This window comes from Notamacropus eugenii, chromosome 4, assembly GCF_028372415.1.
Source record: "Notamacropus eugenii isolate mMacEug1 chromosome 4, mMacEug1.pri_v2, whole genome shotgun sequence".
Lineage (NCBI taxonomy): Eukaryota > Metazoa > Chordata > Mammalia > Diprotodontia > Macropodidae > Notamacropus > Notamacropus eugenii.
In genome coordinates, this window is record NC_092875.1 from 257,754,553 (window position 1) to 257,778,631 (window position 24,079).

The following is a 24,079-nucleotide window of genomic DNA, read 5'->3' on the forward strand; positions in this document are numbered from 1 at the left end:
TCAAACTTGAACTATTACAATATAAATTCAAGATCTGTGTAGGGGATGGAGTGAAGAAGGCAGAGAGAATGGATACATAGACATAATTAGGAGGTCATTATAATAGTCTAAACAAGAGGAGGATGAAGGCTTTAGGTAGGGTTATAATTACTTCCTCAATTTCTTGTCACCATAATAGCGCACATTTTAATAGCACTTTTGAATTTACAGATCACTTTATATTGTGGTTTGTCCTTCATTCTTGAAGAGGACCATGATATCAGGAAGATGATGGCATGACTAGTAATTGAATTGGATTTGAGCGAGGGTGTGCTGTGTAAAGTCACCAGCCTTACTTTGCCCTCCAGAGCCATCTGGGTCCAGTAGCCAAATACAGGCAGGGTAACTGGAGATGGCCCAGAATGCAATGAGAGAGCTTGGCCTTCTTAAGCTTAACCTTCTTAAGGTTTTCTGAGTTTCATTTAAACCATAAGAAAAGTGCTGTGGGGTACATACCATAGCAATTATTATTCAGAAACTGAAGCTCAGAGAGGTTTTGTGATTTGCTCGTGGTAGCATTGTTAGTGTTAGAGATGGGAAATGAATTTAGGACTTCCTATCTCCAAATCCAGCACTCTAGCCACTACCTAGGGTCACTCAGACACAATCCACTATAGGGACCATATTTAAAGCCTTTTCAGCTTGGTAGAATCAACCAAAGTTTATATTTTTCTGACAAATCATTCAGGACTGAGGGATCACATTTACACCATGAGATATTAAAGTAGGACTTTTGTGGAAGTAGGTGTTAATTAGTTATAGTAAATACAACTAGGAAAAATATTACAAAATTGCTATTAAATACCAATGAGTCTATTGAATATGGGCAACGTTTGAAAATATGCTTAGCCCACATCTCTTTTTGCATGTTTTTCCTAGCTAAAAAAGGAACATCAATTGTCATTCAAGTAGTTCTGATCTATACAGAATTCCATTCGATAAATATTCATTGAACAAATGAAGGGGAAAAATCATCGTGCCTGTTTCTAGATATTGTGACTGTCACTTCATTGATTTAATATTAACTCACATTTACTGCATTCCTACTTTTTTCAAAGTATTTGTCTCTGGAGGGAAAGTCCTAAGAAATATTTCTAAAAGACAAATTAAACATGATAATTTCATTTTTACTGATTTTTTTAAATTGACCATTTCTGCCTTTAAAGAATTTATATTCAAGTAGGAAGAAATGGAAAGAAAACAAATTAGTTTCTGAATCATTCATACATTTCCTGAATCTTTCTCAATAACATGTTCCTTTTTCTCTACAGAAAAATTCTTCTTTTCCTTAGACAACATAATATCTTTTCTACATAAGATTGCCTGAGGTGTCTTTCACACCGAGTGTCAGAGTATACACAAAGGTCAAATAAGCACAAATATAATACCCTTGTTTAAGAGATTTTGGTCAAATAAAACTGACAAATATAGTTATATAATAATAATGAAATACTGTAACTGTATTCTATTACTATCACTTAAATTTTGAGATGGTTAATCTTGAACATTAGATTTTAAGAAATACACAGTCTTATTGTAGCAATTTTAAATTGTTTTAAATTGTTTTTATTCTAAACACCCCAAAACCACCAGCATAAAATTCAATAGCACAAAAGAAATACATTTTTAAAATACTGTTAACACACGTTAAATTGAATACTCATTATAATATTTTACTATAATTTTGCACTTACCCACTCTGCAATTTTCAATCACATTAAAGGTAATCATATCTTCAAAGCATGGGGCATTATCATTGTCATCTTCAACTTTGATCAGAAGTGGGAGTGGCAGATCTGTGGAGTAACCATCTGGTGTTGTTGCATAACCAGTTATCTACAATATGGAGAGGAGCCCCCAGAAATTCCTTAACATAGTATAAACTATGTATATTATCAAATATAGTGAATGAGAACAAAGAAGACTACAATTTCTCTTAATCATGGCATGGTAAAACAAAATAGATAGAACCTAAGAATTAATACTGTAACCAAGATGCATCCACATTGTCCTCTTTGGATGACTCCTCTTTTTTCTTCATCTATATGTCTTCTGAATTTCATTTATGAGGGCTTTCCACCCCTTCCAAGCTTCCTTCTTCCACAGAATTTTAAGTCCAAAGATCCTACCTATCCTTTTATGGAACCCAGGACCATTTACTATTCTTCCCACAAAACACTCAACTCCTGCCTCCATGCATTTTCACTAGTGGTCCATCCTACCAGAAATTCTCTCCCTGGTTATCATCACCTCTAATTTTCCTGCCTTTCTTCAAGTCTCATCTAAAATCCCACTTGCTGCAAGAAACATTTCCCATTTAATGCTAGTGACTTAACTGTGAGATAATCCCCAATTTATCCTGCCTATATTTATATCTCATATTTTCCAATACCACCTCAATTGATTGTGATCTCCTTGAGAACAAGGAAGGTTTTTACATTTCTTTGTTTCCATAGAACATAGTAGGAATTTAATAAATGCTTTTTGAAATGACATTGAAATCTGTTCTCTAAAATCTACGTCTATCTATGTCTAACTTTGCTCTCCATACAAATTCTAAAATATAATAAACATATCCCTTCCAGATTATTATCATTTCTATCTCAGTAGCCATAGATTTATTTGGGGGCACAATCAAGTCTGGACTAGCCATTTTCTTTGTGGCTTCACTCGTCTTTTGAAGGATAAAATTATTATTATGACAAGCTAATAAATTATTAGTTACTCTTCCTTTGGAAGAGAGAGCAACAGCAGATGTTCAGATAACAGAAGTTCTCCATCATTATTACACCATGTCTCTGTAGCAAGCTTGTGATCAGATATCCATATAAATTCATATAGAGCCTTTCTGTCCAGATAATCTGTAGTTTTCCCACAGGACAATATTTCTGGTTTTTCCTTTGATTGATCTTAATCCCAATGCCCTCCACCATGATTGCCCATATGGTTCCTGAATTATATCACAAGAACATATCTTCCTAATATGTACTGCTATTCTGCCACTATTTCCTTTCATCCTTTTGAGTAAGACATATTCAAATTATGGGTGACTCATGTCATTAAGTATTTTAATTGGGCTCTCTGATTCATTTTGCTTTTTACAAATATTTCATGCATTTGTATTGAGACATCTGAACTATATATTTTACTACTAACTCCTTTTTTCTTTAGTCATACTGAGCATCTTGCATTCTTCTTCACTCATAATGTGTGAAATAGCTATAATGGCTACTTTCTACTTGGTAGATAAATGTAGACAATTTTCTCCTTCCTTTTTTAAATTTAAATTTTATTTGAGTTAATTTTGCAAAAGTCTAGTAAATTCATTTTTCAAATTAATCCTTATTAGATACACTCTATTCCTGGCCAAACTCCTCATTTCTCTATTTTAAGTGGTAGTCCAAAATCCAAATCCTGTTACCAGCCACCTTCTTCTTAAAAGAGAAAATTGTATCTCAGATCTGCTACTCTGTTCCGTCACTTGTCAAAGTCAACCGCATTCCACAATGTCACACACATTTACAAGGAAAACAGTCACTAGGATTTTTGGTAGACCCATGGGTCTCTTCTTGCAAGCACACACTAATTAGGGGAGCTTAATAGTTTAAAAGTTTAATAGAATTTAACAGCATCAGACATAACATATTTATTTAGTAGAATTATCTAAAAGGATTTATTTTTTATGGTTTGAGATAATCTTTCCTAGCACACAAAATATGGTCCTTTAACAACTTTAAATCATATGCTTATACATATATATATATATATGTGTATATATATATATATATACACATATATATATATATATATATACATGTATAGGTATATATTGAAATTACTTACATTTCTCCTGTGATTTCTATCACCCAAGATATAAAAACAGAAGAAGCGGAAGGAACAAAATCTAGCAGGGTAGTATATGTTTTGATATTTTCTTTGGGCAGATGTAACTTTATGACACTTATGGAATTTTGTGTATATTTCCCATTCCATCCTCGGGGGGAAACATGTGATGTTGGTAGATCAGATATCATTATTAAATCATATGTTCTACTCTCTTCTTTTTATATAAAATGATTTAAAAATCAAAATTTTTAAAATATCATGACTACAGTTAGAAACTCATTACTCAAAATGAACAAAAAATGAAATTCTTCTTCTTAATTTGTCTTTTGGAAGTATTTCTTAGGACTTCTTTCCCTATTAGAAAGCAAGTTTTTTAATGTGCTTCAATATGGATACTGGTGTAGGCTCAAAGTAACAAATTAGTGTTTAAATAATGATTATGTAACAGGAACATGCTTACACCTCTCTCTCTTCTCCATCTACAATAATAAAATCAGTTTGATGATATTTTCCCACTAAATATATTTAAGAGAGTAAAATAAATATTTGACTTATAATAATAAAAGTGAAGGTTTTTAAATGATACTATTTCTAATCTTAAGTACTAAAGTACTAAAATAATAATTAATTCAGTATAACCAATTCAGGATCCTACCTGAAAACTGTCATATGTCTCACGGTCTACAGAACGTGTACAAAAGATATCCCCTGTGTCTCTGTCAATGTAGAACAAATTGAAGGGCTCCTTGTCTACTCCAGGTCCACTTATAGAATAATAGATGGTATAATTTTGTGCAGAATCAGACTGGATCTAAAAAGTTTAAAAAGGAAAGAATAATTATGTAAGACAAGGGTCATAATACAAAGCTAAATGTCCAAATGTTTTAGAATTTGGGGGTGTTTCTAACCACTCTCCTTCCAACTCTTTCCCAACCACCTATTTATGGTGCCTACTTGAGAAACACAGAATCATAGAACCTTAGAGCTCCAAGAAGACTCCTGTAGATATGATCTTGTTCACCTCCCCCACTTTATTTTACACTTCAAGAAACTCATGTCCCAGTATTTTGCTCAAGGTTACACATAAAAGGACAAGAGCCCACATCGAGTCCACATCATTTGACTCCCAAGCTATTATTTCTCCTACTACCTCCCAGTGCTTTCTAGTTTTTCAAGGTCTAGAGAGTTTCCTGCCATGCACCAAGCTGTCTATCTGTACTCACTTCTCAAATCATTTGTTCTTTGGAGTAGGCTTGTCTCACCAATTCTAGCCCTTCTGCTAAAGGAATATCATCAGGCTACCTTATAATCACTTTAAGATCACCTTACAATCCATTCCGTCTCTGCTTCCTAAGATCCTCCAGGTTCCTATCTTCTGCCCAGCCTAGCCTCTATACATGGCAGACCCTGGGTCACTGTCATCTAACCTACTGGTGCAGCCTCAGGACTCGTGAACCTTACCACTCACTCCACTACTGCACCCTTTCTAGCCAATCTACAGGATAATTTTTTAATGTGTTTTCTCCCTCAATTAGAATTTAAGCTCCTTGAGAGAAGACACTATCTTGATTTTTTAAAATAAATTGTATCCCTCAATTTATAGCAAAAAGTTTGCCATGTACTAAGTGCTTAATAAATGCTTTTCCATTTATTCATCCATTCACAGATAATGCCTTTTCTCATGTCTTTTACTACATATTATACATCAGATTTATCATATTGCATGATTCACCTGGACATATAGTATGTGGTTAAATATATGACTCCTTTAGGATAATGTAAAACTTTAGTGCCATTACCTGTTGAATTTGTTGTGGAAATGGACCTAATGAATTTTCCATTATTGAACATGGTATGGGAGCCCATCTTCTTTTGGTTCTCTTAAGAGCTTTGTCTTTTGCATGTCTTTTAACAGGTATCTGAAGCCATAAAAAGAAATCATAGATTATAGACATGTAAATTAAAATTTCACAGTTATAAATATAGAGTGAAATTAGGAAAATCATCATATTGCATAAAGCAAGCATAGTATGTTCTTGACTTGAGAAGACATACATATTTAGTGGCATGCGTATATGTACACAAATACAGAGAAGTGCTCAGACTAACACTTTCAGCTCTTTCCCACTTCCTGCTTCTGTACCTTCCCCCCAGTTCCCATGTCCAGCCCCAACTTCACCCTGGGTCACCCCTACTCTTGATAAATCAGAAACATAAAGGAGTCATTCATAATGGAGATTCTGAACAGCCATGAGAAATCCACAAACCAAATGATTCATTGAGAGATGATCAAAATACTACAATTTGAAGTGGTATAATACTAGATTGTGTGTGTGTGTGTGTGTGTGTGTGTGTGTGTGTGTGTGTGTGTACACATATACAAGGAGTCTTAAAAGCTTTAATGGCTTACAACTACTCCAAGATTTGGGGGATTTCCTGTATGAACATAAACACAAATATCCCAAAACTTTTACTATAGGAATGCTTTCCTTTACACACATATGTGTATTAACACAGAAATGTATAATCTGAATTCTTATAAATTAAGTCAGACAATGCAGTGTAGCCTAGAGAGAACAAATTTGAAGGCAAGAGACCTGGGTTCAGATCCTGACTCATATACTCATTAACTGTGTGATCATAGGTAAGTTACATTATTTCTTGAAGTCACAGTTCCCATATGTAGAAAATAAAGGTAATAATCCTCGTAGTACCACCCTCTTAGGCATCTGAAGAAAATGTTTTATAAACCTTAAAAGGCTCCATGTGTGTGTACATATATAATATATATGTATATGTATGAATTATTGTATTTAAAATGAACTGGGCATGCTAATTAAAAACTTGATTATAAATCCTTTTAATTTTATGTTATTACTAATTATTTTTTTCATAAATTAATATGTTCATATTGAACTTGCACCTAAACAACAGCTTGAGGGATGTTTGTTTTAAACAGACAAAGCAAAATCCAAAAAATAATTCAAGTTTTTAACTGTTATACCTTCTTTTCTGGGGCAAACAGTGCAATCTCTATCTTTTTTTGTTCCTCTTTTTGAGAGTCGGAGAGCAAAATATCAAAGGTTCTTTTCTCAGTAGGCAACTCAATGTTTTTTGTTGTATACACCGAGCCATCTTCCAGAACTCTGAAGTCAGGATCACTTGAATGGATGAGGTCAGCTGATCTGAGACACTCCTCTAGATTAACTGCATGGAAGAAATTTGATAGGGATTTGAAAGATGCAAACAAAAAGGGAACATGTTTTACAGGAATGACAACTGCTTGTTACGGCATGATAAGGGTAGGAATGAACCTAACTATATTTGAGTTATGAATGTCTCTTTTTCAAACCAACTCAATTTCATTCTATAAACTTTTATTAAATGCCCACTAGCTACAAGACACTGTGCTGTAAATCAAATATACTTTTAAAAAAAAGAACAACAAGAAGAAGGCCTGCCAATAAGAAATTTATATTTTACTAAAGGAATATAATAAGTTACACAAGTAAGCAAATACAAAGTTTACTTTAGCAATCTCAAGAGTGAGAGAGACAGTGCTAATAAGTACACCAATGCCAGCAAAGACTAGGGAGTCATACCTTGCCCTGATTTTGTGTCACAATTTCATAATAATTAAGCCTGCTACATTTAAATCATTTTAGTTAGATTATCAAAAAATGTGCTGCTAACAAAGATTTAACAGTCTTTTCCTTCTGGACACTAGAGGTTTGTATTGTTTTGACCAATGGAAACTAATATGAACACAGAAAAGACTGAAATTTGCTTCTGACTTTAGAATCAACTTCTCACTTGCCACATCACAGTCTTCCATTAAGCTGCTTGATGTAATCTAAAGATCTATTTACAAAAATGCTGAACTTTTAAAAATAGGATTAGGAGATGCTGGAGCCAATTCAAAAAGCACTTATTAAGTTCCTCCCATGAACAAAACACTATGTGAAGCACTATAGTCAAAAAGACAAAATCGCCTGTCTCCCAATAGGGCACACACTTTTTTTTCTTTAACTTTTTTGACTACACTCAACTTGCATGCTTCTTCTTTTCCAAGCAAAATTTCTTTGAGATATTCATTTGGATTTCAGTCTTTCATATATAAAAGACATTCTTCAAATAGTCATAAACTTTATGCTTTCACAACAGGCTAATTTCCTTCCCATATAAGATGTAAAAATATAGGTCCATATCTGAAGACAAAATACTAAGTTCTCATAACAGGGTATCAATGTCCACTTTTTTCAAACAGAATTCATGTATGTACAACTTCATTTTTCTTATGACAATATGGGGATTTGTATGTATTTGTACCATTTGCTCTTTGAATCTTAGAGTCTGTATTATAAATTCATAGGATTATGGACTTAGAGATTTGGAATGAAAAGGAATCTCTGAGGTATTCTAGTTCAGTCTCCTCTAATTTGACATATAAAGAAACTGAGACCCAGAGAAGTTGAAACTTGCCCAAGATCATCCAACTAGGAAATCATTGTCAGGATCTGAACAGTCCAAATCTATTGACTGCAGATCCAGTTCTCTCTCCACTGCAAAACTCAAATGAAATCATTCCACTGTGTAATACTATTAAGAGTTTACTAGGTATCCTTTGGTAGTTTTAGAGCTATATAGCAACTAGATTGGAAAATCTGGTTGAAAAAAATGTGAAAAAGTTGATCAGGCAAAAGCAAACGATATGTATTTCCTCAATAATATGACAAATGCTAACTTTCTGTAGTACCATCAAGAACTCTGCAATGTATTTTTTTAAAAAACTGAAAAGTTCACAATAGTATTCAGTTGCAGTCACTATATACCACCTAGTATGCTGTATCTACACATCACTAAAATAAAAATATTTTATTATTCAAATAAAATTATATAATAATGTGCTTATTTGGAGGGAATGCAGATGAATGTGGACACTACTATAAAAATGCTCAGAAGATTCACCTTGGGTTGAGGTAAGGCCAATTCTCTGGGCAGTAGAGTCAATGAATATTTTAGAATACCCTTTACTTATAGAGGCTTATAAGACTTAGAACCTGAAGGGATCTTGAAAATTATTTATTCTAACCCATTCATTTTATAGGTGAAGAAACAGGACCAGAAATATTAAATAATTTGCTCAATGTTCTATAGCTACTAAAAGTTAAGATGGAACTAAGACTTTTGGGACACCCTGTATTCAGGGCATATTTCAATGATGAGGTAGAATAGTAGAAAGAGTGCTAGATTTGGAGTTGGAGGACCTGGGTTCAAATCATGGGTCTGCTGTTTATTTCTACCATGACCTTGGGTAGACTATTTAACCTCTCTGGGCCTTGGCTTCCTCATCTATAATTTGAAAGGGCTGGACAAGATAACTTCTAAGGTCCTTTCCCACTATAAATATATGATTCTTATGAATCTTAGCTACAAAGTGTGAGATACACCCACCTCATAAACCAGTAGTGATGGTGGTTATTATAATGAGAACAATAGCTCACATGCTATAGGATAATGTGAAGGTAGATTTGGCTTTGTTTCCCCATAGGTAAAATTTATTATTGTTTTTGCAGTTTGGATTCTTGGTATTTCCTATCAATATCTAGTGATTTAGAGAACTATGACTTGGGAATTTTGGAAGCAGATTAGCCCCTTGAAGGCAGGCACATTTCATTTCTTCTTCATTTCTGCCTGGAACAAAGCTTGGCGAATTGCATATAGAAGGTATTTTAACTTGGAACTGAATTGAATTGAATTGATATGGAAGAGATTTAGGTTCATGGGTTCTAAAGAAATAAACTTCAATTATTTTCAATCTGATGTGTGTCCCCTCATTTCTCTTGAATAAAAAGAAAGAAAACTTAGTCTGGGAGTTCAGGTATCCCTAACCACTACAATAAAATAGGTAGTCTGTTCATCATTATAGGGCCAGTTTTATATAGGGCAGTTACTACTTGGCTTTTATCCCAGCTCCTAGAAAAGCCTTAAGCAAAATGTAGAAAATTATAACTTTGAAAGTCTTAGAACATTTTTTCTCACCTCTGCCTACAAGTGTGTCAGCTTGAAGATGAGAGGGGACTTTAAGAACAACTTTCTTGCAAGCATCACAAAAGAAACTCAGAACCTACAAAGGAAAAAAATGCATTAAGGGGAATTACATATCATCCTAGCATTTTGCATGTTAGTGGTACGTCTTAAGAAATGTTAGCTTCTTACTACAATCAAAGTTTGAATCTTTAAGAATGCACCTTGAACAAATCCCTTAAAAGACTTGGAAAAGGAACCTTGGAGATTTTGAATTAAAAGGAAAGAGAACATCAGTCTCATAGAACAGAAATTCAATTTTTAATCAGTCATATAAATTCATTTATTCATATATAATATGAAAATTGAAATGAAATGTGAAAACAAAATGAAAATCCATAAATTCATAAATAAAAATACTCATTTCTTAAGTTCTTAATTCCTCATCCTTATGGCCAAATAATTTATTAAAATAATCATATATTTCATTCTAACTTCTAGCATAGCATAAGTACTTAATTTATTTCTGTGGAGGTTGTCAAAAGGAGTTCTATTCTTACCCTGATTCCAAACTGAAGTGGATAAGTAATCAAAAGAATTCAAGAAGTAAAGGGTTACTTTGTAATTTATTTCATATAGCTGCTACTGAAAGTCACTATGAAATATAAAATTCAGGGACCTCATATCTTACAATTTATCATGTAGTTCCAGTTTATTTTTTTGTTTGTTTTCCTTGGGGTTTACTCTATATGTTTATGTGCACTTGTCGGGGGAGGGGGAAAGAAGGGACAGAGAGAGAGAGAGAGAGAGAGACAGAGACAGAGACGGGGGGGGGGGGGAGGGAGGGAGAGAGTTAGCTATTCTGCAAAGATCACTTTGCAATCTGTCAAATCAAAAGTTCCTAGCAAAGTTGGAATGCCCACAGAATAATGTGTCATCTTTCTCATAATTCTTCAGTGAAAAGATATTTCTTTAATCTGACTCCTTCTGTTAGGGGAGGGAATCCTGTTCGTTTTTTGCAGCAATGACTTTTTTTCTTTTTGGGTCTAATCTTGGTTAGGAAGAGATAATAAAACCTCATGAACAATTAAAACACTTTGAAGTTTTGTGAAAACTCTCAAGTGAAACTGAAACTATCCAAACCAAAATGAATGGGAGACAAAGCTGCGTCTGGTACTCCTCCTATCATGGATGTCTTTAGACAAGAGATAATCTCTTTTGCTTGACTGTTTTAAATCTTTTTTCCTCAAGTCAGTGATTTCCTTAATTCTAAAGTGATATCTTAGGGTTAATTTAGTCCTGTGATTCTAAGAAAACGTTCATATAAATAGTGGTCTAAGTACTACTGTGTGTACATAGTAATGTCATCCTGATCTTGATTCTTAGGTGTAGTATATGGGGGAGATAATCTATACAAATAATTTATTTAGAAAATCAGCTAAGTCCTATGCATTTTATACATCCATATGTGTGCACAGATATGTGTTGTATTCACTCCTACTCTTTCTGCCCAGATGCTCCTATGGAGCACTACAGATAGAATCAGTGTGGACTATTGAAGCTTACAAGTTTAAGCAAGGGCCAAGAAATAGAAGAGCAGGTGTCAGGAAGTGAAACAGGTGTGTCATATATAAGGTTCCTTGCATCCCTATAGGGCATTAGGGATAGTGGAGTGGAAAACACTAAAGAGAAAACAGTGTAGTGTTCCTGGAAAAAAGTTCTCCAACACTTGTCCTTGTTCCTGATATCATCCAAGTGGTAATATTCCTTCTTGGAGGTCACTTTTAGGCTTTCATTAGAGGCAGAATGTGTCAACTGAACCATCAACAAGGGTAAAATGAATGCATTTTCAAGGAGACACTTTACTCATCCTCCATGCCTTGTGCTTCTTTAGTGTATTAGTGAAGCCCAGGCCCCCCAAAATATATTTTAAGGCTGGTTGACATAATAGCCTGGAATAAAGGAGGGAATTCACTATGGTGGGAGAGAGATGCAGCACCTTTTAAGAAAAGTAAACAAATCTATATGCACGTCCAGTCATTAACATCTTGGTAAAGCAGGGTCCCATTTGGCAATATCCTCCCCCACATCCCTTCTAACATTACCATCTTCCACTTTGCTCGCCCTTTTGTTTTTCCTTTTTTTTCACACAGAGTTCTTATGAGAAATACCAGAATTGGACCTAGAGCATTGGCTCTCTGCCTGGATTTTCACCTGACTTTTTCTAGGTTAAGGTTTTTAATTTGGAATTCATAAACTCTATTTTCAAAAAATTATACTCATAACCTTTTAATAAGTGGTTTCCTTTGTAATCCTAAGTATTTTATGCATTTAAAACATTATTTTAAGAAGGGTCCCACAGGCTTCACCACACTCCAAAGTCCATGATACAAAAGAAGTTAACACCCCTGTCCTTGGTAGAGGAGCGCCAGCTGCCTTATTCTGCACTTGTCTGAAGGCACGCATTCTGTCCCCAGGATTCCTTAAGTGATCAGCAGCCAAAGCAGCTTCTCTCAACCACAATCCCCACACCAGTTTTTGCTAATAGGTCGCGTGCCTGCAGAATGATCGTATTGCACTCAGTTTTCGGGGGGTGGGGGGAGCGTGCAGGGGAGAGATAACTCTGCTGCAAGAGGAACAGGGAATTCCCCTGGAGCGGGATGTCTCGGAAGTTGGTTAGTTGGACGTCCCGCCTCCCTTCTTTCCCCTTTGTTAGGACTCAAAGTGAGAGAGCGAGCACCATACACTAATCCCCGCGGTCCATCATTCCCCACCGCCTGCCTTCACAGCCTCCGGGTCGGCAGAACACTGCCAGGAAGACACTGCCAACACGCTTGACTATCCTTGCTAATCCCTCGTCACTTACTCACCAGGAGAGAGAAGAGGAGATGCCTACAGAGGATGCTCCTCAGGGCGCCGCCAGGAGTTGGTGCCATCAGAAGCGTTCCCAATGGTCAGGGAAGGCAGCGGCAAGATGAATCAGGGCAAGCAGGTCCCCAACTGCAGGCCCCTGGCTGGAGGAATACGTTGCCTCCTCTGCACCAGTGGAGAATCAGGAGAGAAGTGAGGAAGGACAGGAGGAGGAGGAGCAGAACAATGACTTTTCTTTTCTCTCCCTCTCTTTCTTTCCCCTCCCAATTCTGTCTACCCCCTCTTGCCAAGGGGTTTTCCCTCAAATGTAAAGGGTGGGGTACCAAATCGCCCCAAAAAAAGCCAGTGGCTCCTCCTTGCAGTACCTTTCAAAACTTCTGCTACTTGCCACATAGGCAGGAGCAGAAGGGAACTCCCTTGGTCCTCAGCCCTCTCTCTCTTCTCCTCCCTAGCCCCCAGATTGATGGTATGAAGTCCCTTGCCAGTTATTACCCATCCCTTCTCCCACCCCTTCTCCTCCTCCTTGGCCTTATTAACCTGCACTGCCCCAGGCAAAGAGACATGGATCATACAGGGAAGTCAAGTTGGAATCATTCTCACTTGCTTCCTTCCCCCACTCCCCATTGCCATTGGCAAATCAAGGGACATAAACAGGTATGCAATCACCTTCTCATCAGTCTGTTATCTCTTTATCTGAAGCATTTAGGTGTTGCCTTGTCACATATAGCATTATTGTTCTGGAAGAGATGAAGTCTTCTGGTCTGAAACAGTTTATTTGTATGTCTATTCTCCAGTGTTCTTTCCTTCCATTTGGGGATGCCACATAGGACCTTAGCCTAAAGCCTTGAGAGAATCTAAAAAGTCATTAAATCAGTAGTCTGTGTCAAGAATGGTCAGGTAGAAGCTGGAAGTATCCCTTCTTTTCTTAAGGTTTTTGTTGTCATTTTTCTTGAACATTGTTGGATAGAGTCTCTTATACAAGAGTAGAGAACTTTAAAAACACTCCGTCCACTTTAGTTGCTTTCAGATTATAGAATTTTAACCCTGAAAGGAACTGAAGTAATTTGGGCAAACCACTTCATTATAAGGAAATGAAGACCTAGAGAGGTTAACCGATATAGTCATGGTTATACAACAATGCTCAGCCTGGAGCACAAGTGTCCCAATGCTTGATCCAGTCTTCTTTTCAATTACACCACTCAAGGTGTAAATGTGAAGTAACACAAAAGATTTCACTAATTTGAGTATCTGAAACAGACCATTGATGCAAAACTTTGACATCTTGACATGAAACATTTGTATAAACTCAATGATATCTATTCTTCTTCATCTCAGAAACAGAAAGGTGATATTTCAAATTGTCAAACTGAAGGAATTATTTCAAATTGTCAAATTCTTTTCCCCCAGAGAAATCAGCAATGATTTATTGCAGGGAAGATGTGAAGCATAAGAAGAAGAATATGACTTGGACCTTGTCTTCAAGGATCTTATAATCTAGTTGGGAAAACACCATAAATAAGAGATACTTCATTGACACTAAACCACGGCTTTCTTTCTATAGAAACTAAAATGGATCTGTGATTATATCACTTGGGAGACTTCTTCACCAGTACAGATCATAGCCTCTCTACTTCATCCTTTTGGTTCTTCTCCATTCCCCTTTTTTATTATGAATTTAATGAAAGCAGAAGAAAACAGAAACATTTACAAATACAAAGAAGAACAAGGAAGAAAGATTATGTATAGAACCACAAATCTATTATGCCCAGCTTGTTAAATTTAAAGATTTTTAGACTATTTCCTAGTTTTCCCGGAAGCTTTTTGTCTCTAATCTTTTTTTTTAATGGTAGAGGTTTTTAGATATTCCAGTGACTCTTAGATACTATTTCCCAGGGTAATTGGTTTTGATGGAAGATACCTTACTTATATTTTCTGACATATTTTCAATTTTTTCACTTTTCTTTTAGCATCTTTTAATTGATATCTGTTCCAATCTAACTTTCATCTGTTACTTCAGAAGGGTTTTCTGCCTTATATATTAAGTTGTTTAATTTTCTTGTAATTACTTCCTTTAGGATTTTCCCTCATTTTCTTCTCAATCCTTTCTTTTAGAGCTCTTATTTCATGTATACAATCATTTTTAACTCACTTAATTATTTTAGGAATTCTAGGAAAGTTTATAACAAATTTGTGATTTTTTTTTTTGAGGCTTTGCATGCAAATGATGTGAAAGTTTTGTCTTTCACTTGCTTTTTGTCTTGATCATCACTGGATCTATATTTTCTTTATCACCTGTATTTTTTTTTCATTTTTTCCAACATTACTTCCCAAATTGAGACAGTGTCAGGGCTAGGCTATGCCTCCTCTTTCATACTGTCTCTGTTTATGTATGTAGGCAGGAAATAGTCACAACTATCCCACTATAATTTCATACTTTGAGTGTTGACTTTGGAAGATATTCAAGCAATTGGCAGGGGAAGGGGGGAATAAACTTAGGTTAAAATCATGTCAGAAAACAACAAATTATTTAACCTTGTATTTATCACTAAAACTTGGTGGTGTGGGACTCATGACTGCAAAATGACTATGGAAGGGTATGCTTCATTCAAAAGAACAACATCGATAAAAGGAAAGTACAAAGTAATAAATTATATTAAGAAAATATAGTTACACATAAGAAAATCCAAGAATGTGAAAGGGAAAATTTGGTAGAGAGTATTTGGGTAAAAACAGATAGGAGGAAAAAGAGGAGGTGTTATCCAAGGAATACACAACAGAAAGTTTTGACAGAAGGAGAACGTAGATTAGGAGTTTGTGAAGTATAGTTCATATTTACATCATATTTTGTATATGTCATCTTATTTGATCCACATAAGAATCTTATGACATAGCTAACCAAGTATTATCTTACCTATTTTTACAGAAAATGAAACAGGATCAAAGGAGTTAAATGCTCCTGTGATCAGATGGCATGTAAATGTCATGGGCAAAATTCTAAACTCAGATCTTTCTTGACTGGAGATATAGTGATCTTTCCAGTATACGATGATATCTCTTAATCACAATCTTACCACAAACCAGTCACAGATGCATGATATAGTAAAGATGGAGGTCACTTATCCACACTTCTAAAAGAGATGGTTTTTTTTTTTTTTCTGTTCAGAGCAGAGAAGCTAAGAAATTCTTGACTAGCCTTTATGGTAGAGGACATGATGAGGGAGGCTCTCTTCTGACCAACTAGAAGGAACTGGTTTCTGAAGTATAATAGATGAGACATTAGAGATCATAAAGGATCAGGAGAGGAAAATCTAGCAATATTTGACACATACCCTAGATTTGCAGAGATCAGATTCAAAAAGTCCATTGAAAGAATTCTATTATTTCATTATCAAGGGTCTTATGGAACAAGTCTACCTAAGAGGACCAGAATGCCAGAAAAAAATAAACTCAAATAATTCTAATACAAATAATTCTAATAAGGAAAATAAACGGAGTTATCTAGATAACAATGCAGATAAACAGTGAACTAATCGACTATGTTACACTTAAAATGCCATGTAAAAAATATGAAAGCATGATAAAAATATGAAAACAAGATAAAGGATGGATATGGGTGATGTGATCATTTAAGTATCATATTGGGAATATAAAGTTAAAAGCATTGTGGTGGTGATGTTAAGAATAATAAAAAGGGATTTGGAGGTTGCTGCTGTTTTGTAAGTTGCCTTGGAAAAATTAGCAAGATTAAAGACCTATTGTTTGGGATAGAATTATAACAAATGAGAAAGAAAAAACAGAACTACCAAAGTCTTATTTTGTTTCTGTTTTCAATGCCAAAGAGAACAATTACTAGACCAGAAAGTATAGAACAAAGATGGCTAACAGGGAGTTGAAATTCAAGTAACCATTAAGATAGAGAACATCTTTCTATATGTTATACTTACATTCTAATCTATGATCTTATAGCTATGGCTCTTCTGTCCAATACTTCAGACTGTCCCCCAAATTTGCCTTCTCATCTTGTATAATTGTTGTTTATGTTTTCCCATAATTCTGTCTTAGAGGAGCCACTCTGGTCTCTAGAGATTTTTTCATGTGTTTTTTTATATTCAAGCATAGCATTCAGACACTCCATCTGTTATTCCTGCACTAGCTACATGACTAGCCCACCTTACTTTTGATCATATCTTTATTGGAAGATTTATTTTATATCACGTATTATATGCATATAATTGTTATTATTTAAACATTCCAAGGAGATGTTATTTTGTCAGTATGCCAATGTGAATTTCAATTCTTGCAATTCTTAATAAATGGTCTTCAAAAGTTACTATACCTAGAAGACAGTGAGTCAGTTAATAAACATTTATTAAGCTCCTACTGTGTGCCAAGCACTGTGGTAAACGCTGGATAAAAAGATAGGCTAAAGACAATCCTTGCCCTCAAAGAGCTCACAGTCTAATGGTGGAGACAACAAGCAAAAAAAAAGCTGCACAAACATACCATATGTAGGATAAATAGGAACTAACAGAGGGGAAACACTAGAATTAAGAGGGATTGGGAAAAGCTTCCTATAGAATATTAGAATTTTAATTGGGACTTGAAGAAAACCAGAAATACTAGGAAGCAAAGATGAGGATGGAAAGCATTCCAGGTGTGGAGGACAGCCAGAGAAAATGTCCAGAGTCAAGAAGTAAAGTGTATTATTTGTGGAACAGTAAGGGGACCAATGTCACTAGGTCAAGGAGTATGTGGTGGGAAGTAAAGCATAAGAAAACTGAAAATGTGGCAGGAGGCATGCTATAAAGGACTTTGAAGAAAAAACAGATTTTTTTTTATCCTGGGGCAATACAGAGATACTAAAATTTATTAAGAATAAAGGAGTACCTAAATTATTGAAATAATGGGTCATTTTTAATGGGGAAATATTGGAATGTCAGGCCTACACAACATTCAGCCCGTGGGCTATTTATGGACTGCATGCTGCTTGTAACCCACAAAAGGATTTCAGGCAGCCTGTGAAAAATGTAGAGGATGTAAATGAAAGACAAGTGGATGTCCTCATAGGTGCTGGTGAGTTTTAGACATGCTAGTCATTAGAAGTTAGTGGGATAATGTGGAACGGAGAAAGACTGGAGTCAGAACCAGATAAGAGGCTGTTGCAGAAATCCAAGTATGAGATACTTAGAGGCATCAGTGAAAGTGCTGACAGAAAAAAAAAATGAATGGCAAAACCAAAAGAAATTTAAGGGGAGGGAAAATGAAGCTTAGAGCCAGAAAGGTGATGGCGAATAGATTTTAAAAAGTTTTAGTGATAGTCTCAGGATATCTATCCTAAAGATTAAGAGAATAGAGGTACCGATGGTAGAAATGAAGACTTTGAGAATGGAGCTTGGTTTGGGTGCTTCATGAGTGCTAATAGACGAAGCACAACTCAGTAGAATAATCAGGATTTAGAGATAGATAGAGAGGAAGGGAAAAGATATTTTAAGTAGTTGAACAACATGGACACAGTGTGCAATAGGGAATAGTATAGATCATAGGATCATAGAAATTTAACCTGATGGGGTCAATAGCACTTTGGCCATACATGTTTAGTTTTCATCCTATTAGTGCCATTTTTTTTTATTTTTAATGAGTTAAAGTTTTTAGAGTATTAGTCTGAAGTCAGTGACTATCTTATAATGCATCAAAACTGTCCAAATACTTAGCATCAAATTCTGAAAACATTGGACACAATAAATAGCATTTTAGTGGTCATGTCATCTGACTCAGAGATTCATATTTTTATCATGGTAGTCACGGGAGTTTGGTTATAGTAGTGATGAAGTTCTTAAGTCACACCGACATCTGTCAAAGCTCTTTTATTGCCAAAGTAGGACAGTTAACAAATTACTTATTTATCTTAATAACCATTTCAGTCTTTGGAAGGCAGAGGAACTGATGAGCAACTGTTTTTCTGGACCTAATTCTCACCAATAAGTAGAAATTGGTTGCTAGAATAGAAATTATGTAAACAATAAGAGTAAATGACTATCGTTATTATCAACATCATCATTTCTGGCATTTTGAGAGGCGAGGACCTGGTGCCGTGATTTCATTGGTGTATTGAATTCACAATGAAGAAACTTCTATCAATGCAGAATGATGCTTGGGGGCACTGAGGGAATTAAGTTTGCTCACTATACATGCCCTACAATTTTCAGCATTTTTAACAATAACTTGCATGAAAACATAGATGAAATACTTACCAAGTTTGCAAATGACACAAAAGTAGGAGGGATAATAAATAAGCTGGATAACTTTGAGGTCCCAGATATTTCTCAAAAAGTTAGAATGATTAGCTAAATTTAATTTAATTAATGGCATTTAATAAGGATAAATTTTCAAGTCCATCACTACCAGTATATACAAAACTTCAGCTAAGTACAAATGAGGAAGGTGTAGCTAGAGAACAGCCTTGTGAAAAATATGGGGGGGTTTTAGAAGACTTGTCAGCCTCTTCTCAATCCTCATGCTTCTCGATTTTTCAGCGAACTTTGACACTGTAAATCACTCTCTTCTTCTTTAATTTCTCCTTTATAGGTTTTTTGTGACAATTCTTTCCTGGTTTTCTTTCTTCCTGTCTAATCTCCTTTAGAGGTTATGCCCACTGACTGTGAGCCCACTAACTCAACTTCTGTCCTGGGCCTTCTTCTTTTCCTCTGCGATGCTTCATAGTGATGCATCATCATATTCATAGTGCTCTCTTCAACTCCCATGGATTCAATTATAATTGCTATGCCAATGTTTCTCAAATCTATTTTTTTCACCCCAACTTCCCTTCTGATCTTTATTCTTACATCTTCAACTGCCTACTGGACATGAAGTGGAATGAACTGGAATTAAAATATGAACTGGATGTTCTGCAGACATTTTGAACTCAACAGATCTGAAACTGAATATATAATATCTACCTCCTTCAAACCCTCCATACTTCCTAACTTCTGAGGACATTCCCAACCTCCCAGTCACTCAGGCTTACAGCCTAGGTGGCATTCTCAATGCTTCACTCTGATTCATATTGAATCTATTTGCATATTGAATCTATTCATGTATTGAATTTATTCACAAATCCTACTGTTTCTATCTTCACAATATCTCTCATATGTGTCCTGTTCTCTCCTCTGTCACAGTTGCTACCCTAATAAAGACCCTCGTCACCTTACCCCAGATTACTTCTAGTTGGTCTCCCTACTCAAGTCTCTACCTACCTCATTTTATTTCCTACAGCAAAAGTGATCTTCCTAAAGTGCAGGTCTTTTTCTCTTCTCCCACTTAATACACCACGATGATACTCTGTTATCTCCTGGATCAAATATAAAATGATCTGTTTGGACTTTAGAGCCCTTTACAACCTAACCCTTTTCTAGCTTTCCAGTTTTCTCATATTTATTCCCCTTCTATGATCCCACAACAGTGGTCTCCATACTGTTCCTGGCACAAAACACAACTCTCTCCATGCTTTTTCATTGACTCTGCCCCAAGTCTAGAAGGGCCTCCCACCTCATTTCCTTCTGACTTCCCTGGTCTTTTTCAAGACTCATCACAAATCCTACCTTCTGAAAGAAACCTCTCCTGCCCAGCATTGTCCCACCCTACTCCACCACCCATGCTAATGACTCTCCATACTCGTTTCCTCTGTAGTTACAATTTGCCCTATAAATGTGCATAGTGGTTTGTTTGTTGTTTCCCCCATCATAAAGCTGGCTCTTAAGGGCTATTTCAGCTTTTGTTTTAATCTTTGGTGCTTAGTACAATGTCTGATGTAGCGATTGCTTATTAAATGTTGTTGATTTTATAATTTCTTGTTGTCTGCAGCCTCTGTGGTCAGCAGTCAGACTACTTAGAACTCTGCCTCAATTTTCTTCTCAGATTATATATTTGCTTTTTCTCTTGGTGGCATGGAAACTGTGTGTACCTGTGGTGAAGGAAGGGTTTGGGGGAGATCGGTAACAAACTCTGAACCTGCTTAGAGAGTAGTGGACAGTAACCCATAAATAGAATTATACAGAATAATAAATACTCATCCTTTACTTCTCATGAATTTTGAAAATCTCTGAGCTCACTTGATTCACTAATCTCTAGTGGATTTTCTGTCTCATAACTAAATATATCAGTATCTTGATAGAGAGCTCCCTCACAAATGGTAATTTTTTGTAAGTCTCATTGAAGAATCACAGGCGAAAATGTACTCACAAGAATGAAACTCCATTCCCATCAACAATGATTGTCTCTCAAAAGTGGATAAAGTATTGAGGCAAGGAAGTGTTGGAGAAATTGTTAATTGTAAATCATGCTAAACCTGAGAACCTTTGTCTTAAAAAAGATCATTAACTAGTCCTTCTGAATACTGAACGAACTGCATTCATTCCAAGAGAAGTTATGAGGTTAGAAGAAGTGGGAAAAGTATTTTATGACTTAAAAGAAATGAGCTTAATGAGAGGAAATATCAATCATAAGATACTTTACTTCAACAAGCGTTTATTAGGTGGCTTCTATGTGCTAGGTGATGCAGAGTTAGACAAAATAGAACCCTCCCTGAATTGTCCTCACTCTTAAGGATCTTACATCTACTTTAAGAGGAGGGTTCAATATTTAAACAGATAAATAAGTGCAATATGATTTGAAGAGGGAAAGAAAGCTAACAACCAATGGAATAAGTAAAAGGTTTTCTGTAAGGAGTAGCACTGGAGCTGATTCTGTAAAAAATCAAGGAAGGTATCTTTGCTAAAACAAACAAACAAACAAAAAAAACCCCAAACAAACAAATAAGTGATGTCACAAAGAGTTAGATATGACATAAAACAAACTACAGTAATGACTTGCTGAACATTTTTGACCAAGGAAGTTGCATTATTGCACTTGTGCTTTATGAAGACTCTTTTAACCATTGTATGGAGAATGGATCAGAGAAGTCTAGTCAGAAAGCATATATTAAGTACCTACTATGTACCAGCCTCTATGATAAGTGCTGGCAAGAAAGAGATTGGAAACAGGGAGTCTATTGGAAAGCTATTGCAACCATCCAGATGAGAAGTGATTGGGGCCAGAAAGTTGGTTAGTGAGCACATGAGTAAAGAGAAGGGAATGGATTTGGGAGGTGTTGCGAAGGTAGGATTGACTATATCATAATTGATTGTTTATGTGGAGTCAGGGAGAATAAAGAATTGAGAATCAGGTTAAAAATCTAGGTAACTAGGTGTGTAGTGGGGCTCTCAATAGAATTGAGGATATTTAGAGAAGAGAAAGGTTTAGGAAGGAAAAAATAACAAGTTGTTGTTTTAAATGGGTTGAGTCTGAGATGCCTTCTCTATCTATATGCAGATGCCCAGCCAATTGGTGATTGGAAACTTCAGCTCAGAAAAGAGATCAGAGTTGTTAGTATTTATGAATACAATGACAGAATAGCTTAAAAAATCTCTCCCTGAATTGAGTTTTTCTTGAGTATGTTTATAAGGGCAACCATTTAAAATAAATGATAAGTAGCACAGCTAAAGGAAGGGAAAATATAAAGAAATTTTTATTTTTCTAGGGAGGCTATGTTAGGACCAAGCTTGAGGGAATTTGTTGCTGAGCATAAACAGGCTAGGCTAGCTCATCTTCTGCTTTTTGCTGGATGCCCTAGATAAATAATGAATAGATCCGTAAATGATACTTCTGAAACTGACATAAAGGAAACTATAAACACAGAAAACTGAATTTTCTGTAAGACTGAATTAGTTTCATATAAAGGCCAAGATATTTCTGAATTTCAGTTATCCAGTCTAAGGACAACGTATGGTAGGCACTAGTAGCTTAGGCATCATTACTACTATTTCTACTTCTGTGATGGTACCAATAGCAAGTAATAATAACAATAACTCATATTTAAATATTCCTTTGAAGTTTCAAAAAGCCTTTTTTTTTCCAATACTGATTATTTTATTCCTGTTCGGAACTACTCTGTGTTGAGGAGGCAAAGGGTTATTATCAGATGTAGAAGCAAAAATAAAATGGGGAAATTCCTGTGCATTTTTCACAAATTTGAAAATTTATGAGGGCATTTCATTTATTAACCTCCCAAAACAAAGGGTTTTTATAAATAAAAGCATACATCTATTATCTAGGGTTTTGTTATTTTTTTCTTAGTCAATTAGGAAGGAGATGAAATATGTTATTGATACATCTAGGAGACAAAAATATATAGGACACAAATGGCCTCTGGTCTCTAGGAATACTATGTTTCAGCTTTACTTTTTTCTTTAAAGAGGACAGTTTTATTTACAGAATAAGTTTATTATAAGGTTCACAATCCTCTCTGCAATATGGAAGCAAGACAATTGATGTTATTTATAAGTCATAGGGACTTCTATACAGTTTGCACAATTTCCTTAGCAGAATATATATTGTGCATTCCCTTGTATTCCTTAGTTGAATAGGGGTGGGAACCTGTGGTCTTAAGGGCACATGTGACCTTCTAAATCCTTAAGTACAAGCCTTTTGACTGAGTTCAAATTTTACAAAACAAATTTTACCGAACAAATCTTTGTTTTCAAGAATATGTGACAATAAAACCTGAAATAAGTATAAAACCACACCTTGCTTCACAAAGCATGCAAATGGAAACACAATATTGTAGAGTCTAAGGTGTTTATAACCAATGCAGATGTGCTAAACCAGAGCTAGGCAATCTGTGGCCTTAAGGCCACATGTGGCCTTCTAAATCCTTAAGTGTGGCTTTTGGACTGGATCCAATTTTGGATTTAGAAGACCACATGTGGCCTTATGGTCACAGGTTTTGCAGGTTCCTGATCCGTGGTTTTGTACATCTACGTTAGTTATAAATACTTTAGACTCTACAATATTGTATTCCCATTTGCAGGCTTTATGAAGCAAGGTGTGGTTTTATACTTATTTCAGTTTTTATTGTGACATGTTCTTGAAACTGTTTCATAGGCAAGTTTATATATGTACATAAATCTAGCCTGTTTGATTTATCTATTTATGGAGATGTTTCTGACATTTTACTGAAAGCACCAATTCAAGCTTCTTTCATGCCAGTGAAAAAAATCTTTTCATATCACTCACCACTGCATTCTCTTCCACTTTGTTTTTCTGTTCTATTTTATTCCATTCTATTCTCTTTTGTTCTTCTTTTTTTCATGTTTTCTCTTCTCTTCCTTTCCCATCCAATCCAGTCAAGTCCAGTCCAGTCTACTCTACTCTAGTCTGTTGAACAGTCATATTGCTTGCTCTCCGCATCCACTCCCAGATA

The 24,079-nt window shown here is 35.5% G+C and overlaps 1 protein-coding gene across 2 annotated transcripts in view; it reads right to left on the minus strand.

Annotated features, from left to right (window-relative positions):
- The window catches only part of DSC1 (desmocollin 1), a 46,142-nt gene extending 32,903 nt beyond the window's left edge, over window positions 1-13,239 (minus strand). The window contains exons 1-6 of one of the 2 annotated variants that reach the window (XM_072604471.1): window positions 12,783-13,238; window positions 9,928-10,012; window positions 6,890-7,092; window positions 5,685-5,804; window positions 4,541-4,696; window positions 1,734-1,875 (exon numbers count right to left, since the gene is read on the minus strand). In XM_072604471.1, the coding sequence (XP_072460572.1) occupies window positions 1,734-1,875; window positions 4,541-4,696; window positions 5,685-5,804; window positions 6,890-7,092; window positions 9,928-10,012; window positions 12,783-12,848 (772 nt within the window). In that variant the 5' untranslated portion in view covers window positions 12,849-13,238. Of the gene's footprint in view, window positions 1-1,733; window positions 1,876-4,540; window positions 4,697-5,684; window positions 5,805-6,889; window positions 7,093-9,927; window positions 10,013-12,782 lie in introns of both variants that reach the window. The other variant, XM_072604472.1, reaches the window with a different exon arrangement.
- Window positions 13,240-24,079: the final 10,840 nt, after the last annotated feature.